The 18,733-nt window shown below is 41.7% G+C and overlaps 2 protein-coding genes across 5 annotated transcripts in view; both read right to left on the minus strand.

Annotated features, from left to right (window-relative positions):
- The window catches only part of ptprq (protein tyrosine phosphatase receptor type Q), a 44,129-nt gene extending 42,807 nt beyond the window's left edge, over positions 1 to 1,322 (minus strand). For both annotated transcript variants that reach the window (XM_087843102.1, XM_087843101.1), the window contains exons 1-4: positions 974 to 1,322; positions 694 to 813; positions 444 to 588; positions 64 to 348 (exon numbers count right to left, since the gene is read on the minus strand). In XM_087843102.1, the coding sequence (XP_087699228.1) occupies positions 64 to 348; positions 444 to 588; positions 694 to 813; positions 974 to 1,018 (595 nt within the window). In that variant the 5' untranslated portion in view covers positions 1,019 to 1,322. The remainder of the gene's footprint in view (positions 1 to 63; positions 349 to 443; positions 589 to 693; positions 814 to 973) is intronic.
- A 782-nt stretch (positions 1,323 to 2,104) lies between these two features.
- The window catches only part of otogl (otogelin-like), a 28,857-nt gene continuing 12,228 nt past the window's right edge, over positions 2,105 to 18,733 (minus strand). For 2 of the 3 annotated variants that reach the window (XM_035907190.2, XM_006789394.2), the window contains exons 31-58: positions 16,086 to 16,242; positions 15,865 to 15,891; positions 15,587 to 15,766; positions 15,218 to 15,496; positions 14,324 to 14,441; positions 14,156 to 14,235; positions 12,636 to 13,516; positions 11,202 to 11,379; positions 10,971 to 11,113; positions 10,864 to 10,887; positions 10,672 to 10,764; positions 10,394 to 10,583; positions 9,885 to 10,102; positions 8,566 to 8,707; positions 8,292 to 8,477; positions 7,987 to 8,199; positions 7,035 to 7,139; positions 6,833 to 6,940; positions 6,632 to 6,733; positions 6,437 to 6,541; positions 6,207 to 6,247; positions 6,033 to 6,096; positions 5,682 to 5,860; positions 4,983 to 5,087; positions 4,786 to 4,905; positions 4,599 to 4,644; positions 2,945 to 3,024; positions 2,105 to 2,821 (exon numbers count right to left, since the gene is read on the minus strand). In XM_035907190.2, the coding sequence (XP_035763083.2) occupies positions 2,621 to 2,821; positions 2,945 to 3,024; positions 4,599 to 4,644; positions 4,786 to 4,905; positions 4,983 to 5,087; positions 5,682 to 5,860; positions 6,033 to 6,096; positions 6,207 to 6,247; positions 6,437 to 6,541; positions 6,632 to 6,733; positions 6,833 to 6,940; positions 7,035 to 7,139; positions 7,987 to 8,199; positions 8,292 to 8,477; positions 8,566 to 8,707; positions 9,885 to 10,102; positions 10,394 to 10,583; positions 10,672 to 10,764; positions 10,864 to 10,887; positions 10,971 to 11,113; positions 11,202 to 11,379; positions 12,636 to 13,516; positions 14,156 to 14,235; positions 14,324 to 14,441; positions 15,218 to 15,496; positions 15,587 to 15,766; positions 15,865 to 15,891; positions 16,086 to 16,242 (4,365 nt within the window). In that variant the 3' untranslated portion in view covers positions 2,105 to 2,620. Of the gene's footprint in view, positions 2,822 to 2,944; positions 3,025 to 3,731; positions 3,804 to 4,598; positions 4,645 to 4,785; positions 4,906 to 4,982; positions 5,088 to 5,681; positions 5,861 to 6,032; positions 6,097 to 6,206; positions 6,248 to 6,436; positions 6,542 to 6,631; positions 6,734 to 6,832; positions 6,941 to 7,034; positions 7,140 to 7,986; positions 8,200 to 8,291; positions 8,478 to 8,565; positions 8,708 to 9,884; positions 10,103 to 10,393; positions 10,584 to 10,671; positions 10,765 to 10,863; positions 10,888 to 10,970; positions 11,114 to 11,201; positions 11,380 to 12,635; positions 13,517 to 14,155; positions 14,236 to 14,323; positions 14,442 to 15,217; positions 15,497 to 15,586; positions 15,767 to 15,864; positions 15,892 to 16,085; positions 16,243 to 18,733 lie in introns of all 3 variants that reach the window. The other variant, XM_087843103.1, reaches the window with a different exon arrangement.

Genomic DNA, 18,733 nt, shown 5'->3' on the forward strand with positions numbered 1-18,733 from the left:
CACTTAAAGGTTAATAATTGAGCTGTGGTCATGCGATCACAGGATTACTAATGTTCACAATACCTGTTTCCAGACGAATTCTGAGTCTCTGCTTCAAGGTCATATTAAACTGTTTGAGGTATGTAGTCACTGTGACTTTGGCCTTGAAGCGTGTGCCCGGCTGCAAACCTTTCATTGTATACTGGGATTTTACTTCTGAAGAGTTTATGTTGAAGATGTGCACGACAGTTTCCGTGTGTGTGTTGTACAGGCTTATGGAGGACAGGGTCTGCAGCCTGTGAAGTTTCCATGTCAGAAGAGCGGTGGTGGTTGTGCTGTATACATTAAAGGAGGACGTGGACACTGGAACTGTTGAGACACAAAAAGGGATGAGGTGTTAACGTTATTAAACATGATAGAAGTACAACATGTGGTGTTTGGATTCAGACTTCACAGACACTCACGGAAGTGAACGGTCTTTGTCTCGAGCACCGCATCACTCCTGCTGGCTCTCAGCGTGATGTTATACCCCTTCTGATCCTCAACCATTCTCAGTAATATCCTGCAGTGATGGGAGCATGCTGAGTTATTGAAGCTCTTCACATATACCTGCAAAGATGTGACAGAAGGTGAGAACACAGTAAACTTTATAAAAACTAACAAAACTTAATAATACTTTCACAGCTTTTTTTCCACCATTAATAATGTTCTTACCAGATGGTTACTTGCAGGTCTGCAGGTGACCCTGTAGCTGTCTGGATCTTGACTAAAGGGCTGAAAAAGAACTTCAACCTCAACAGTGTTTGAATGTTTTTCACAGGTTAGCAAGACCACCTGTGGAAAGGGAACGGGATTAAATGTCTGCTGAATAATTGAATGCGCCCAAAATCGCTATGTAATATTTAAATCTTACTGATACAGGAAAATAACCGAACCTAAAAGACCCAGAATGCAGTTTTAACTTCTTTACAGACATCGTGCAGGGTTACCTTACCTGACATAAACTTGCTAGTAGCCACAGGCGCTGTGTTTGACCCATTGGGAATCTCAATCCATCTCATTTAGCACACCTTCCAGGAGTGTCACTGATCCACATGGGTACATGCAGTCACTTCCACGCCCAGACACAACAGATCCTTCCTCTCGTCAGCCATTGGTCGCACAAAAAGAAAATCCAAGCCAGCTGTGCGTAAACATCAGTTGTGGAAAGTCCCAAACTATTTTGGTCGCTGACGTAAAACTGAAGAACAAGAAAAGTGAACGGGTTGAAACTTTTTTTTTTTTTCGTGAAACCTTTCAGGTTTTACTTAGTTCAGTTACAGCTGCCTCGACGTGTTAATGCCTGGGGGGAGTCTCTTAGTTTTACTTCACATTTACGCAGAGCCAAGACTTTGAATTTAGCGCGCACTCGAAGCCAAAGTTTCCTCGAGAAGCAAGCCTCAAGTGAAGAAGGAGGCAGTCTTCCTGGGTTTGTAGGAGGAGAGAGAGATTGCGTGTGTATTAGTTCAACCCAATTTGTTCTGCCTCTTTGTCGGGATAAGAGCACTTTACCATGACAACCATGGGTACACGGCCACTCCAGTGCTGGGCTCCTGAGGAGGGGGATAAGTAGGGAGATGGACATGTGGGGCATACTGAGGGGAAAAGATGTGGTGGGATTTTATGAGCAATTGAGATGTCCTCACTGGGCAAAGCCGCCCGCCATGCTTCACACCTCTAGAGTAACGGTGAACCACTCGGTTAGAGCAGACAGTTCATGACTGTTTTCACGACTTTATTTAACCTTTAAAATAAGCATGTGCTGCAAATTGCTCTGAGCATTGCAGTGGTAAGAATGGTTTGGCTCTGAGGTGGGGTGTGGTGGGAGCGCTGGCCCATGTGGAATGACAGGAATGTGAAAGGGAGAAATGATTGACAGGCAAAGAGCTGACTTTACTAAGGGCTTCTGTTGTCAAGAGGTGACTCCCACTCAGCAATAACCTCTGAGAAGTGAGACATAAATATGTGTCAGCACTATTAATGCTGAACCAGGATGAGTATGTGTGTAATAAAGGTTTAATGAAAGAGAAAGTGGAAGGGAGTATAAAAACATTGCAGGTCATGAGGACACAGTTTTAAACAACAGCACTGTTAAATCTTTTATTAAACTACTGTAAAAACTAAAAGGAAGGCAAAATCACATTTGAGAAAGAAATTCAACTTTTCTAAGACAACAAAGCATAAAGGCTAAATTAATCTTATAAGACAAACCAAAATTCATATACAGTGTTTAAACACAACAGCTATTTAAAAACGCAACAACGTGTTCATATACCGTAGGATAAAAAGCTTAGGGTACCATCAGCTGAAAGCACTAGAAGCTGAATGGGTTGGCACTGCAGGACTTACAGAAAATAAGGCTAAAGTGCGAGAAAACTATCTGAAAAACAATCCGCCTCTTAAATCGGTTATTCTCATATCTTTTAGTTACAACTATGACTCAAAGTCAGTGTTGTAAAGTGTATTAAGACAACGACAACAAAAAAAAAGACATGGCTGGTTTTCATGTTTGTCCATTAGTAAAACAATATTCAGATATCCCCCTACCCCACCCTGTTATTTAGACATTCTCTTCACTTGTCTTGCTCTCATTCAGCTGTTTTTAGTTCCACTGGCACGAACAGTCCAGAGGCTCTTGGAAGTTGTACTCCACGACTGTGGCATTGCGAGAGCAGTAGAGTGCGACGGAGCGGGTTTGCAGTCCACTCTCACGGCAGCATTTACAGAATCTGGCGTGACTGTTGATGTTAAAGTTGAATATGGTGGCTGATGGACATTTCCCGTCGCAGGAATATACTGTAACCTGCCAAATGAAAAACATATATTTACTAAACAAAACACAACCACAATTACTAAATGTGTTTAAAATTCTGCTTTCACAGACTCCTCCTCATTTTCACAAGTGAATGTCTCTTTTCTCTCTCACCGGTGCATTGCTCCTGCAGTCATCTTTTCTAATGGAAGTCCGGATGGCCACCCGCTTACATGTCTTGCCGTCCTCTTTACCTGCAGAGATTTTCACACAGACTAACACTCAGGAAGAAATATAGGATCCTCAGAGTAATCACAGATCCTTAACACACCAGATATTTTTAGAGAAGCCTATATACACAAAACTGATGTGAATGCACACAGTAATGATAATATGCTCACTTTCAAATGCACTTTAATCATTACACTACAGAGACTTCACATACACACTGAAATGCCTATTCAGTTTGGCTCTTTGTTGCTGAGCAGTAGGCGCTTGCTTTGATTGACAGCTGGGTGGTGGGTGGGGGTGTGGGACACAGGTCCCCCAGCACAGTTCCACTGAATGGCTACTGACCTAAATTTAACTTTACTTTTAAACCAATCAAAGTTTCAAAGAATTCTGTGTGGGCCTGAAATTCATGAAAAAAACAGAAGTGCTTCTTCTAAACATTTGTGTGTGCATTACTGAAGCTTATATTATTTCACAAGAAGTGCAATTTCTATTTTATCAAGGCCTTTCTGTTGCAAATAACCTAAAATGCTTTGCAGGTTATATTGTGTTTTAAGGATCTGACCAAAAGTGGAGAGAGGAAATGAAAAGATAAGACACACAGACACTGAAAAAGACATAAAAAAAACCCCCATTTACACCGTACACATTCAGAATTTGAAAACACAAGGGAATGAGTCACTGAGAGCAAGGATGCCAAAGAAGTCGGAATAGTGCAAGATGGTGGTACCTGTGTCACAGTTTGTACTACCAGTAGGCGTTACAGGATTAACGGTAAATGGTAAAACACCCACTCCAGAACCTGGAAACATCGTTGGCACCGCAGCCGTCCGGTTCAAAGAACGTCAGGAGAACACAAGGTTATGTTTTGTTCAGAAAGCACAGTTTAACGTCACACACAAACACACAGCGGATGGAATTATTGCGGCCGGCATGCACATGGATGTCACATCTTTTTTGGGTCACTCCGGGCAGCCAGCCAAGGAACGCAGTCATTTGATGTACTACAAAGCTCAGCAGGGCGAATGCTAACCCCTGCACCATCTCACATCTTCAGCGGTAAAACGCTCACTGTGAACACCTCAACTGGCCAAATAGCAAGAACAACTGCTTAAGCAGGCAAGCGGGCAAGGCTGCAACGCTGAATCCAAAGAGAGAGGAAATCTCACCACTGTATGTTTATTACAAATTTCATCCACATAGCTCAGAAGATACTTTAACTCAAACTTTTTTCCAAACATCAAGATAGTTCAGTTATGTTCACCCTTAAAGTACAGTTTCAGGAGGTTGTGATTGTAGTGTAGTATATCCCATGTATTGGTTAGTTAATTACTTGAGGCTTTCAGCAAGTATTTCTTCAGTTTATGCTGTGGTAGCTCTTAAATATGTCAACAGAAGGTTTTGGGGACACCAGGGAAAGCAAGGGACTGTGAAATGTACTCATAGGCCAACAGGCTTTATGTTCACCGTCTACAAAAGGCCACACCCCCAACCACTCAGCCAATAAGCCCATCCACTGCCAAGCAACAAGGCGCTCACCCCGCTAATTGACTGCTCAAAGCGACACCAGAAGCCCTGAATAAATTTAAAGACTCACATGTCCTGCAACAGCCATCCACATAGCTCTGAACAACACCGCCATTCTGCAAAGAAGATAGGAAAGAAATACTAAAAGTTTAATACCGTATATAAGAAAAAATATCAAACTGAGCAACTTTAGATAAAAAAAAATGAGGCATCATTAAACTCATACTTAGATATAGATTATAAGTAGCGGTCCTAACCTGAATACATTCTGTATCATTGAAAGGTGGGCAAACCACCCCAGAGGCAAGTATCACCGCTCCCACTGCAGTTTCCATGCAGTCGTAACGTGTGCAGTTCTCCACCCAGGAACTCCCTGCCTGCACACACAATCAGAATTTGCACTGCTAAAGATTTTGCTTTAATTGCATTTGGATGTGGATCTGTTCATTCTTACAGTGAAAAGCTCCGTTGTCCCGTTTTCGTTAGTGAAAGTACAGGAGATATTTTTACAGGAACCACAGCACACCTGAGGGTCTGTAGATGGTACATACACCTGATGCTGAAAAGTTAAAGGAAAGGAAGACCAACAGAAAAAAGAATATAACATGATGAGATGTGGTGCAAATGCCTCAGTTGAGATAACACTTCAGGATTTTACTCACATTTAAATACACTGAATACAGAGACAGTAGTCAAATGAAAATCTTGGTAATCTCCTCTTCAACCAAACTATAAGTTGGAGATAGGGAGGGAAAGGAAAGCCTAACTTAAATATAATATAGCTGTCATATGCAAACTGCTGAAAAGTTTTCACATAACTTTTTTTGCCATCTGTTTTAGGCCACACACATTTGAGATGCTAATTACTTTGGAGCTGACTCTTAGTAAAAGTTCAGTAAATGTAAAGGTTAATTATGGTAGCAATCAACTTCTGGTTTCAGTGAGTTCCCAGCTGAGAGAATAAGGAGCTATTTTTCACAGATAGTCTGTTACTACCACTGTCAAATCAATACTTACAGGCTTTTCATGTAGTGCTTTCCTCCTTATGAAACTAACACAGGAAATTGTCTGATCAACGATTGATTGGATAAGAGAATATTGACCAATCAAGTGACCAGTCAAACCTGAGATTAAAGCTCCATTGGATACATACTGGTCCACATTTTTGGGAGCAGTTGACAGAGGTGATTTCCATGGCATAATAACCCGAGTCTGGATCTTTATGATGCAGGCACTGGACAGTGTAGCACAGTTCTCCCTCAAAGTACTGAACCAGCGACTGGCCTGGGCCCAGCACTGTCACCCCTTGGAAAAGACACACCTCTGCCTTCTCTGTACACACACAAACATAGAAGAAAAGATTACGCCGCATTCAAAAAGGTAACTATTAAAGCTGCTGAGCATTTTGGAAATAAAGTAGTATTAAATAGAAAGGATTTCTGCAGAGACTCTGTTGTGACACTATTATCAGGTGTCTGTGTGCTTTCAGTCACGTTACACATACGGCATGTACGCTGAGGACAGCTACAGTTGGTGTTGCTGTCTGGAACCTCCATCAGCACCTCCCCCTGAGAGAAAAACAGATTGCTGACTTAACTGAATTTGCTCACTTTTTCCTCTTCCTTGCAGAAAAACCCGATTAGACAGTGACTTCTGATTCAGCTTTTTGCTGACTTACCACCTGACAGATGGGGAAAGAACTGTCCTCACATTGGCATTCTGGACGTGAAAGAAAAAAGTAGAAGAGGAAGGTAGTGTGAGGTTTACGCAAAGGGCATGACAGGCTTAGCAACTTCTGAGTTTACTGCAGTCATCAACACAGCAGTGAATTGACAAGTAATTATTTGGATGAGTGTGCATACGCGGGTGTGCATGTGAATGAATATGTGTGTGTTGTCGACTGTGTACCACAGTGATGCTGGGGGCAGCAATGCCCGGGAATGGCAGTTTGGACAAGAGAGAGACCAGGTGCACAGCTCACAGATGATTCAGGGCACAGATTGACATCACAGACTGCAATAAAAGGAACAAAATATGAATATTACTCGAAAGTCAGACAAAAACATACACACACACACACACGAGCCTGCTCATGTAGTTTACCACAGTGGTACTGTGGACAGCAGCTGCTGGTGGTGTTCAGATCCACAGCCAGAATTTCTCCGTTTGAGCAAGTTGGAATGGGCTCGATACATGACTCACACACTGCTCAGAGAGAAAGCAAACAAGAAAATTCACAGATTTACTGCTGTAATTAAAGGGACCTCAAACCAGGCAGGCCTGTACACAGCAATTTAAACTCACCACACAGGTAAGAGTAGCAGCAGGACTTTTGCCCCCTGACCTCGACTAGAAACTGATCTTCCCTGCACTCTGGGGTAGACACAGGAGGGCACGCCATGGGGTCACACTCTGAGGAAGACCATTTAGTGAATGAAACAGTTTAATCCAAATGTTATATCTGACAGAAAGTTTATAAAACGTAATGATGAAAGTTTGTTCTTACCACAGCGGTACTCTGGACAGCAGGAAAGAGCACTGTAACCGATCACTAGCCTGTTCCCATTATCACAAGGTGGAGCTTCACTGTCACAGATGGTCATGTTGCAGTCTAACAAGTAGTGAAGGATAGCTCATTTAATGGGTATTACTTTATACAGATGAAAATGATTTTTGGTCTCTGAAATTGGTGTAAATTATGGTGGTATACTTTGCGAACTATTTGAGGACACACTTTTATTAAGCTAAACAACTGGTGAAACATCATCAGTGTCGTATCTCACTATAATAATATGCAAAATCTCTGTCTATGTGTTTGTTTGTTCCTTTGTCCACAAAGTCCTCGTAAAACATATGAAGTTGAGCAACCAGATTTGGCTCAGAGGTGGATTTTAGGCCTCTGGATTGTTTTTTTAATATCAGATATTATGATGTTGTCATATAAAAATGATAAATTTTTAGTTGTTTATTTATTTTTTTTATTTCTGCACTTCTAACACCTTATTAAACACATCATTGTATTTCCATTTAACAACAATAACAGGTTCAAAAGGAGAATTATGCATGATATAATATGATGCCATCTCGTTGCCTGGCAACCCTCTAGGCTAAATTTACCGGTACCTGTTTTAGCCTTTCATAATACTTTGTAGTATTATGAAAGCATGCTATCCTATCAACAATAATAACTCATTTATATCCACAAAAAGCTTAATTATACGCCTAGCAACCACCTAGCAACTGATAATAATGCCCCATTTTTATCATTTATAAAACATCTCCCACAACTAGTTTTTTACTTTTCTCAATGTGATTAAGTATATCTGCTAGCCAACAGCACAACCAGACAAAACAATACTGCAGCATGGTCATGTACTAGTTAGTTACTAGTAAAAAAAAAAGGTAAAACCTAAAGATGAATCAAAGATAAAAGATAAACGGGGACATTTGCAACTCACCACAGATCTTCTTTGGGCAGCAGGCTCCTTCTTCCAGCACATCCAGCACATACTCTCCCTCTCTCTCACACAGTGGAGCAGGCACGGTGCTGCAGTCTGGTTCCACAGCCACCACAGAGCCATTTTCCATACACTTGTAGAGACAGCAGCTCCGAGCAGAGCCATTCCACACCTCGCCTGGGGCCCGGGGGTTACCCTCATTATCTGTGCACACTGGATACAGCAGAACCAAACAAAAACAATAACAAACTTACGCAGCATCTTAGACATTGCAGTGTTCATCACAAGGGCAAGTAATAACTCACCGCAACGGTCCTCGGTTACACAGTAAGGTGAATCAGCACGGTGCAGGATAGTTCCACTGCGGCACACGCACTCTTCTCTGATGAAGGAACAGGTAGTCTCCTCGTAGTAATCTCTGTTTAGACAAGTGCGGCTGGTGCAAGTGCTCACACATGGCTGATACTCCTTACCAGGGGGACACCGGAGTGCTGCAAGATTACAATGCATGAGAAAATAAAAACCATGAATGAGTTCATCTGAGTGAGTATGCCATTTTTTTATGGTGCGTCTCCTTACGGCAGAAGTTGTGTCGTCTCCAGTTGATGCAAACTTGATGTGTGTAGCAGACCGCCACGTAGGCTGCCAAGAAGTCACACTGGTGATCCTTGTAATGAAGGTCACCTGCCCAGATGATGTCACAGAACTGCTCCGGAGGCACCTGAAAAAAACACAAGCAGGGCATGAAAGGGCGAGTGGGTTTTTAATCAACAAACCACATATCTGTTGACCCAGTGTTTGTGTTTTTGGTTAAACTTATACTCCTTGAATGGTGGTTTTCTGTTTGTATTGTATTTATAGTTCTTAGTTTTGGGTTTCGGTTCTGTTTCTGTGCCTCCTCTGTGTTCTTGGTGAAGGTTTAATTCTGTTCTCCATATGTTGTATGTTTAGTATTAGTTATCTGTCTTTATGTCTTCCCTGTGTCCCATGTCTTGTTACTTTTGTCTCTGTTCTTCATGTTCTCTCTGTTCCAGAGTCTGTCATGTTTCCACGTCTGTGTAGTCTGCATCTTTGGCTCGTGCTTCCTGTTTTACTTTGACAGTCTATCTCCTATGTCAGTGTATTATTTGTTGTTTCTGTTGTCTCATTATGTCACATTAGCTCCTGTTTTCAATTCCCTCATTACTCCTGGTGTATTTAAGCCCTGTGTTTTCCTCTGTTTGTTGTTGCGTCATACTCATACCCTCACAATGCTGTTTGCCATGTCTGTGCTCCCGGTTTCCTAGTTTTTTCAGTTCCTTGTTTCCATGTTCAGGGTTTTGGTTGGTTTTTATGAGTTTATTTAATGGAGTGTTTTTCCCAGCAATAAAGCTGCCGTTTTAATTTATGTTTCCATGTTCCAGTCCTGCATTTGTGTCTTCCCTTTTGCCTGCCACAGCACACACCTTGGCATATCCTCACATTTGGTATATTTGCATGATGGATACTTGAAATAACAAAGCTTTTTCAAAATTGCCTTAGCTTTTCCTTTTGACCAGCAAATCAGTTAAATGGACTGGTTCTTACATAGCACTTTTCTACTCCTCATTCAAAGCACAAGAAGTCTCATTCAGCCATTCATACAAGCACCTTTTTCTAAGTCTAAGTGCTTTCACACTCCAGTGAACGTATCAGAAGCAACTTGAGGTTCACTATCTTGCCAAAAGACACTTTGGGATGCTGACTTGAGCAACCAGGGATCGAACAACCATCTTTCCAATTAGTAGATGACCTGCTCTGCTTCCTGGGCCACTGCAACCCCATTTACTCTCCTGCTACTGTTTTTAATGCAAAAGGCAAATGACAACGTAACTTAGCACATTCACTACAATCAAGGTTTTGAAAGCACTGCTGGGTACCTTGCCGTGGCATGTTGTGAAAGCGCTTTGGTAAAGCATAGAGAGACAGGTGGAGCAGTCGCCAGTGGTGCAGTTGTCTCCGACCCTGCGTGTGTGTTCGGTCTCATCGGTGGTGTGGACTCTCCATGCCTGTAGGAAGATCATCATGTCTCCCAACTCTCTCACCACTGTGCCATTGGGCAGTTTCAGGTCATCTTCTGGGTTCCCATCGCAGCAACCTGGCATAGTGGACAGACAGGTTTGTGTGTGTATGTATGTGTGTGTGTGTATAGCGAATGAGCAATAAAAATGTCAAGTGACATGGTGTCTGCCTAATTAAACCAAATAGCTCTCAACATCTCAAATTGTCATATCCCATAATGATTCAAGTCAAAGTGATGCTGCAGTTTAGACATTAAACCTTTAAGGGCCTAAAGATGGCACTTAGATAAAAGAGGCTGATGTTGGTGCTGATGTAGTCAAAGCCAGCGGGTATGTGTGTGTATGGGTGCATGTATATGACAGCTCACCACACAGGCCTCGAGTGGGCACAGATGTATTATTAGGAGCAATATACTGTAGCACCATAATGCCCGTGCTATGATACCACTGTATACTGATCCCGCCAGGTGTGTGGATAAGGTACATGCTTCCTGTATCTTCCACATAAAGGGACTGACGTGAGAACGGAAGTCTAGCAGGTCTGTAATTTACTGTAACCTAGAGACCAATATAAAGAATGCAACCATATTATTTATGTAGGCTAAATTGAATATGTCTTGGGATTAAAGCTGGTAAAAATAATCACCTTCCGATCGAGTCGGTTGATTATAATTCTGTAGAAAGAGGTAGTAATGTTCAGCTTCTTAAAACAAAGTCCAGATGTTCCACCTGTAGGGCTCTGCAGGAAACATTAAAGAGTAGTCATAATGAGATAGTAATACAACAGCTTTGATGCAAGTATAACTGCAGGGAATAACACGGAAGAAGCTGTACTCACAGTTCGTCTGATGGAATTCACACTCTGGAAGGAAAAAACGTCAATGTAAGCCATTAACATCTGCTTTTAAGTATATTAGACTTAATTGCATTTACTTTATATAATACCTGACTAGTTGGACATTTCTCCACAGTGCCAATAATAGTCTCTCTGGGCAGGTTAACCAAGATGTAGGAGCCATTGTCGTACAAGGCTACATTATTACCATCAAATGTGATCACACGCAGGTCTGACATTACAGTGCAGCGACCTGTGAAAGCCAAACAGATAATCAAGGCAAAAGAAAACTTTCATACCATTTCATACCAAGTTGTTTTAGTGCATATAGCTAAACTTACACGGGCACTGCCACTGCGGACAGCAGGGGTCTGTGTTAACCAGGATAGGCATGCCCAGCAGACTGCACTGAGGTTGGGTGGTGTTGTAGCGACAGTGAAGAGAAGAGTTGTGAAGCAGCAGCTCTCCATTAAAACAGATCAGCTCAACACACTCATCAATGCGATAGGAGTATGGGGGCTGTGGATGCAAATATACACGTTCTGTTTTTAAAAGCTGAGCTGGATTAAACTTCATTATCATCATCAAACACACATATTTAATTTCTACATAATGATTTATCTGTTTTTTCTTTCAGCCAGTGTATCAACCCATTATTGCTTAGAATACAGTATGTGTATGCGGATTAACTATGGATTATTCTGCATAGCAGGCAGCACTGTGGCACAGTGGTTAGCACTGTTGCCGCACAGCAAGAAGGTCCTGAGTTCAATTCCACCATCAGGCTTTCTGTGTGGAGTTTGCATATTCTCCCCAGGTACTCTGGCTTCCTCCCACAGTCCAAACACATGCACTTACCATGTCACATGGCACATTAATTGATCAATCAAAATTGCTCATAGGTGAGTGCAAATGGTTGTCTGTCCCTGTGTGTTAGCCCTGCAACAGACTGGCCCTGCGACCCTGAAAAGGGCAGAAGTGAATGGATATTCAGCATAGCAATAATGATGAAAATGAGTTTTCAGTAGTCATTTAAAAGAAATAATGGAGTGAGCCGACCTGACCGACTAAGGAAGACTGTTCCACAGTTGGGCCCAACAACCTCAAAAGCACGATCGCCTCCGGTTTTAAAATCAGAGCGAGGGACAGTTAGAGGATCAGAGAGGCCGGCAGCTCTGATAAGGTTTCAGAAGCTCTGCTATATAAGCAGGGACTTATCCATGTAAAGCTTTATATGCTAGTAATAGAATTTTAAAGCTGATTTTGAGTTTCACTGGAAGTCAGTGAAAGGCCACAAGAATAGGTGTGATATGTGACTGGTGCACAGGTAATGCAGAAATGTTGCCTTTATGGTACGAGGACCGATCAAGCCTTTCTAAAATGAAAGGCTCATTGTGAGTCAGAAAGCGTTTCTTCATTTTTAATAATAGGTATAATTTGTTTTGACACATAACGGGATGAACAGTAGCACCAGCATCAATTTAAAAAAAAAACACGACTGAATTTCACTGGTTTTAGAGTGCTAGTATTGTGGACACTTATTTTACTACAAGATTACAACAGAACTATTAAAGATGTCAACAGCAACCTGGACTCTTCAGAGCATTTTGCTTATATTTTAAAGCCTATTCATACTAAATAATCATGTAAGGAATCTATGATGATTTAAGTAATCATTTAAATTGCTACCATGATTTCTAAAGTTTAACACGGATGGGTATTTTCATGCACGTTTATATTTGTGCATATATAATAAACTAAAACAAAAGACTTACTGTACAGGGAATAGTGGGCAAAAGGAAAGGGTGAGTGGTTGATGTTTCCTCTGTTACAGGAATGGTTGCAGGACTTGTGACTATCTCTGTAGTTACAGGCTCAGTGGTGGGCTCGATGGTTGTAGGAGGGGGTGCTGTAGTTGTTGGAGTGTCTGTTGGAGTGGTGGCCTCTGTGGCGACAGTCGTATCTGCTGGAGGAGGTTGAGGAGTGGTTGTGGATTTGGTAGTGGTTTCAGGTTCAGAAGTAGCTGAGGTGGAGGTAGTTGTAACAACTGTAGTGGGTGGTAAGGTGGGGGATGTTGGAAGAGGCGGGGATGTGGATGGTGTGGTAATGGTGGTGGAGGTAGGAATTGAGGGGGAGGTATGGGAGGGACGAGAAGTAGTGGAGGGGGCTGTAGTGGCTTCAGTGGGTACAGTGGAAGGCGTTGCAGAGGTAACTGTTGTAGTCACCGTAGTAGTTTGCGTTTGAGTGGGGGTTGTTTCAGTTGTCCTGAGAGTGGTGCTTTCTGTCGGGGTTGTGGGAGTGAGAGTAGTTGAAACAATAGTGGTGGGAGTAGCAGATGGAGACGTGGATGAAGTTGGGGTGAGCAGAGTGGTGACACGCTCAGTGGCTAATGTTGTGCTGGGAGTAGTAGCAGGAGTGGTGGTGGTAGAAGTGGCAGTGGTTGTTGTGGACCTGATAGTAGTGGAGGTGGTAGTGGTGGCTCTAGTAGTGGTGGTGGTTGTAGTGGTTGTTGTCGGCCTTGTGGTGGTAGTGGTGGTGGTGGTGGTGGTAGTAGAGGTTGTTGTTGTAGTCGTAGGTATTGGCAGTGGTGCTGTAGTAGTCCTGTTAGACCGCGTCACATATGCAAACGGGGTTGGAGTTGGGGGAAGAGACACACCTGGAGAAGCAAACCAAGAAAAAATATAAACTTGGCAAAAAAATTAAGGACATTTATGTCTGATTGATTATTTCTTTGTCATAATCCTGCTTCTTGGCAATAAACCTTACACTGTTGAATTGCTTGTTTATTTCCACTTAAATGGTGCCACAAAATGCATTTTTGAGTTGAGTAGCAGTGTTGAGTATGTGGGTTAAAAAACTTTGGTGTGGTTTATTTGATTGGGTGTTTGGAGTGTGAAGTAATAAGACATATTGGCAATTTAACCTTTTTTTCAGTAGCATGTGGAAGAACCATATACAGCCAAGTAATGCTGCAGCTTGGTTGTTGTCTTATGGCATGGGACCAATCCAGATCAGTCAAACATCACATGCTTGCAGTAGACACCAACTGACAGCTGTAGTACGGTCCATGCTGCTGCTCAACTCAAAAATGTATTTTCCTTACAATTAAGAGAAATAAAAAGGCTTTCCAAAATATAAGATTTTTTATAAGTGTTGTTACAGCTAAGCAATAACTTACCAAACATAAATCTCCTTGCTTTTTGTACTAAGTTTATTTTGGTATATGAGAAAACCATATCTTTTTTCTTTTTTCTTTTTTTTTACAGCAACTTAAAATAAAAATGGCTGTACTCACAGTCCTCTGTGTAGACACATCTTCTAGTGACTTCATCAAGGACCATGTTCTTTGGACATTGCGGAAAGCAACCTTCTACACTGTAACATACACAAACTACTTCAATACTTTATGCAATACACATTATGCTGATTTTATTATTGCTTTTTAATTAGCCAAGCCTCTTACGGAGGAAGAAACTGGCAGCGTGTAGCATCTGGGTCACTGCACGTGGGGACACAAGAACTTGCACAGGACTGGTAGCGCCACTCACACATCATACGGTAAGGTATTACAAAAGTGCTCTCTGCAAGAAGAGAGGAAACATACCTTATTAGTTAGAATTTGTATGTCCAGCATGCATCTAGAAAAGGTATACAGTGGCTCCAAAAAATTATTTGGACAAGTAAAAAGAGCTAAATTCATATAGAAAATATGGATTTACATCACATTACGGGCTCAGGCAAGTTCAGGTACAGCTTGATTTTTAGCTTATGAATGGTTTCTATTCATAAGATAATATTTAAGCTGAGTTGTCCTTGCTGCTTTTTATCACCTGTTTCTGATTTGATTTTGCACAGAGCCATGCAGACCAATCTGCAGCTGGTGTTCCTGTGTCTGCTTCTCTTCTCACTGAAGTTTAACAATATATATTCAAAGTGTTCCTGTGTGCAAGCAAATGATGCTTGAATTTTTCTTCACATTTTAATTGATGTTCAACCAACAAGTTTCAAGGTGATTTTGAAATGTAACAAATTTATTAAGTCAGTTGCTCATCAGTTCAAACATATGCCTCCAGCAATGCAACCAATGGTGGAGTTAAGCTCATCACATTAGGAATGGGCATGGTCCACTAAGTTTAACAATCAGAACCTGTCCAGCGTGCCATTTAGAGCACTGTGTTCATGCTTTCTCCCTCCTTGTGATTTATTTATTTATTTATTTTAATAGAAACCTTCCTGTTAAATTGTCCTAAATGCATTTCATGGTTTAAATACTAGTTTATCTAACATTTTATAAAAAAAGAACTGGGTCATCCTGATATGTTTTTGGGGCCACTGTATATATGCGTGTGTTTCTGACCCTCCAGTGTGAAGCTGCTGCTGGCTTTGAAGCCCTGTGAGGTGTCGTATCTCTGGGCTCGTGCAGCAGTGCGTGTGAGTGTCAAAAAAACTCCGGGCTGGGCCACGAGCTCAAATGAGGTGTGACCTGGGAGAAACAGCCCCTGGTGCTGGATAAAGGTTGCTCTACGACTGAACTCCACCCCTCGACTCCACTGCTCCAACTGCAGACGGCTGCGCCCTGAGACAACAAGGAAGTAGTTGGGCCTCTCTGCAGACTCCAGCGACACCATGGGAACACCTACAAATAGTCGTAATCATAATCAACGTAATTTATGCAGAAAATAAACACATATCAATGTATAATAATAATAATGATGCAGATGCTCACGTGATGTTCTGTCCTTCTGCAATCCTGCTGTGATCATGAAGTTGAACAGTAGACCTGGGGCAGGCAACTGCCCTGGTCTTTCTCTTACCAGGGGAAAAACAGAGCTGCTGGTACGATTCACTCCAAACATGGTGTCTTTATAGACTGCACTCACCAAGGAAAATGGGCCATCGCCTAGCTCTGTGATGTGAGAGAGCGAAAGAGGAAATGAATGATAAGATGGCAGGGAATAAGAGTAAGGTTTACAAATCTGGTAGAAGATTCTCAGTTAAACATACCTTGATTGTAGTACTCGCAATCATAGGCTGAAAGACAGTCCAGAAGAGTAAAATGTAAGATATAACAGAAGAGTTATTTAATCTTATGAAAAATGGCAAAATATTGACTGATGCAAAGAGTGACCACAGAAAATGGGTCAGAGGTAAGCAAAGGTCACGTCCCTGACCCACACAGCAGAAGCCTGTATTGTATTTGTCTGTCGTTGTATGTATGTACTCACGACAGACAGAAGGTGATCTCCAGTGAATTGTGACCCCCTGCTGACAGCATTTGTATGCGTATGCAGCGATGGACGTGCAGAGACACTCACAGTCTCCCCCACGGTTACAATTGCAAGTGTCTGTTAGGCAGTTCCTGTAGAACCAGGCCACATCAACCTGAAAGGGTACACACAGAAAGATATTCACACAAACAATCATGAAATGAACGAGGCCAAATCTCGCTGGGAGAAACTGAGGGAGGTCTTATTTTTCAGAGGGGGGGGGAGTTGTTTTAAATAATTCAGACAGGAAAGACCGATGATATCGGGACAAAGAAATGTGGGTCAACCTCTGGTGCAGAAGGTATCAGATGAACTCTATGACAAACTATGCATCAGCAATGAGTTGCTGTGGCCAAAGGGAAGGTTAACTCTGTCTTTGACACTGGCTACTATGTTGTACATAAACAGGAGCAAATAATACTTTTCTGTGTTACTATAATTTTAGAAGATATAACAAGTAGAGACGTGTGCTGCAACCAGGTTGGAGCCACAAGGTTACAATTAATATTCAGATGTTATCATTTTACTAGAATGTTATTATGAAACACATTTAATAAGCCCTTTCTGTGCCCCTGATGCATATTATTATTTCTCTTCTTGTAAAATTTTATTTTCAACAACACTAACAACAATAAATATATCACTTTTACCCCAGTGCTTGTCAGAGGCTAATAACAAACAGGTACATGTTTAACAGGACATGTGAATCCTATTTTGTCCTATAATTTGTAAACATCTGTCACATTATCAGTGTAGACAGAGACAGATTTCAAGGTCGTGAATGGTTATTGTTATATTCTGGAACTGATAAGGTATTGATACCACTGATTCGTATCAATCAAACCTCCAGGAACTGCCTGCATTCTCTAATCACATGATGCCGGGCATGCTTTTGCACCGGAGGAACCCAGGACCCACTGCAGCAGCGTAACGTCGGGCGATATCAAGGATTTCACCTTGATATCTTATGGCAGTCAGGATGCCATTGCTTAGCATGTAGAGGTCTGTGTGTCTCTCCATGGCTATGTCTCCCCAGACCATCACTAAACCCACCACCAAACTGGTCATGCTGAATGAAGTTACAGTGACCATAACGTTCTGCACGGCTTCTCCAGCCTGTTTCACATCTGTCACATGTGCTTAGGGTGAACCTGCTCACATCTGTGAAAAGCACGGGGTGCCACTGGTAGACCTGATAATTCTGGTATTCTATGGCAAATCCAAATCAGGCTCCACAGTGCCACGCAGTGAGCACATGGCCAACTAGACAACGTTAGGCTGTTAGGCCTAAAAGTGTTCCTTTTTTCGGAATAGAAGTGGTCTCCCCAGTGTTTGTGTTATGCATTCCTGTCTTATATCATGTTTATGCTTTGGTCGCTTTTGTCTCCGTGTCTCCTATTATCTCCTATATTGTTTAGTGTTGGTAAGAGCATCTGATTTCCTGTTTTACATTGAACGTTTTTGTTTCCTCTGTGTCTTATCCGCCTTTCCTTGATTCCTTGATTGTTTTCATCCATTGTTAATTATGTTCACCTGTGTCCCTCTAACCCATGTTGATTAGATGTCTTTACTCTTAAGGATTCTTATTGTTTGGTTTCTACTTGCATCAGCCAATAAAATGCTCATTTTCATATAATTAGTGGTTTCATGTGTCTACATTTGGGTACTGCACACTACATCAACAGACCAGCTGTGACAGCCTTACTATTAAAGACTGAATGCCAGCTCAACACTAACATGCGTTAAATCTCGGTCACTGGGCCTGGATCTAGCTGTACAGAAATATTTCCAAAGTTAGCTCAGTACTGCCTTGGGATATTAATGTTTTTATTTATCCTTGCCTTAATTACTGCAAATCTAGATTTGTATCTTAAAGCATTTACTGAAAATCATTTGGTTCAGAATGAGGCAGTGAGGCACATATATGATACTAAATGAGAAGAACACATTACCCTATTCTTGCTGAATTGCACAGACTGACATGCTTTATATGAATATTTGTGTGTGTGTGTGTGATAGTCCCCGTAGGGAAATTGCTCCTCTGCATTTAACCCATTCACCTAGTAAAGCAGTGGGCAGCCACCAATGCAGCGCCCGGGGAGCAGTGTGTAAGGATGGTACATTGCTCAGGGGTACCTCAGGGTAGCCGTTCAGTAGAGTTGAACCCATAACCTTCCAATCATGAGGCAGCTACTCTACCTATTGAGCTATCCCTGCCCAAATATGCTTCATAATTTAGTTCAGTTCTGCTTTTAACATTAAAAGCATGCCATGGCATAGCAGCGTCTTGTATATCTGAACTCATCACCCTGTATTCTCCACTACGACCACTCATATCTTCTGACCGACTGTACTTAATTATCCCACCATCGAAACTGAGAACAAAGAGGAACTGTGCTTCTGACATTTTAAATCCTGCTCTGTGGAATTGCCTCTCACTTATTATCAGGTCTGCTGTGTCTGTACCATATTTAAAAATGTATCAATTTACATTTTTATAGTCTTCTGTCTGCAAGCATGATTCTTTTTCTGTTGAGAATTCATTGTAATCTATATTTTTTGCTTTTGATCAATGAATACATTAAACTGTTGTTTCCTCAAATAAA

Source organism: Neolamprologus brichardi, chromosome 7 (assembly GCF_056152115.1).
Source record: "Neolamprologus brichardi isolate AB-2024 chromosome 7, ASM5615211v1, whole genome shotgun sequence".
In the NCBI taxonomy this organism is placed as follows: Eukaryota; Metazoa; Chordata; class Actinopteri; order Cichliformes; family Cichlidae; genus Neolamprologus; species Neolamprologus brichardi.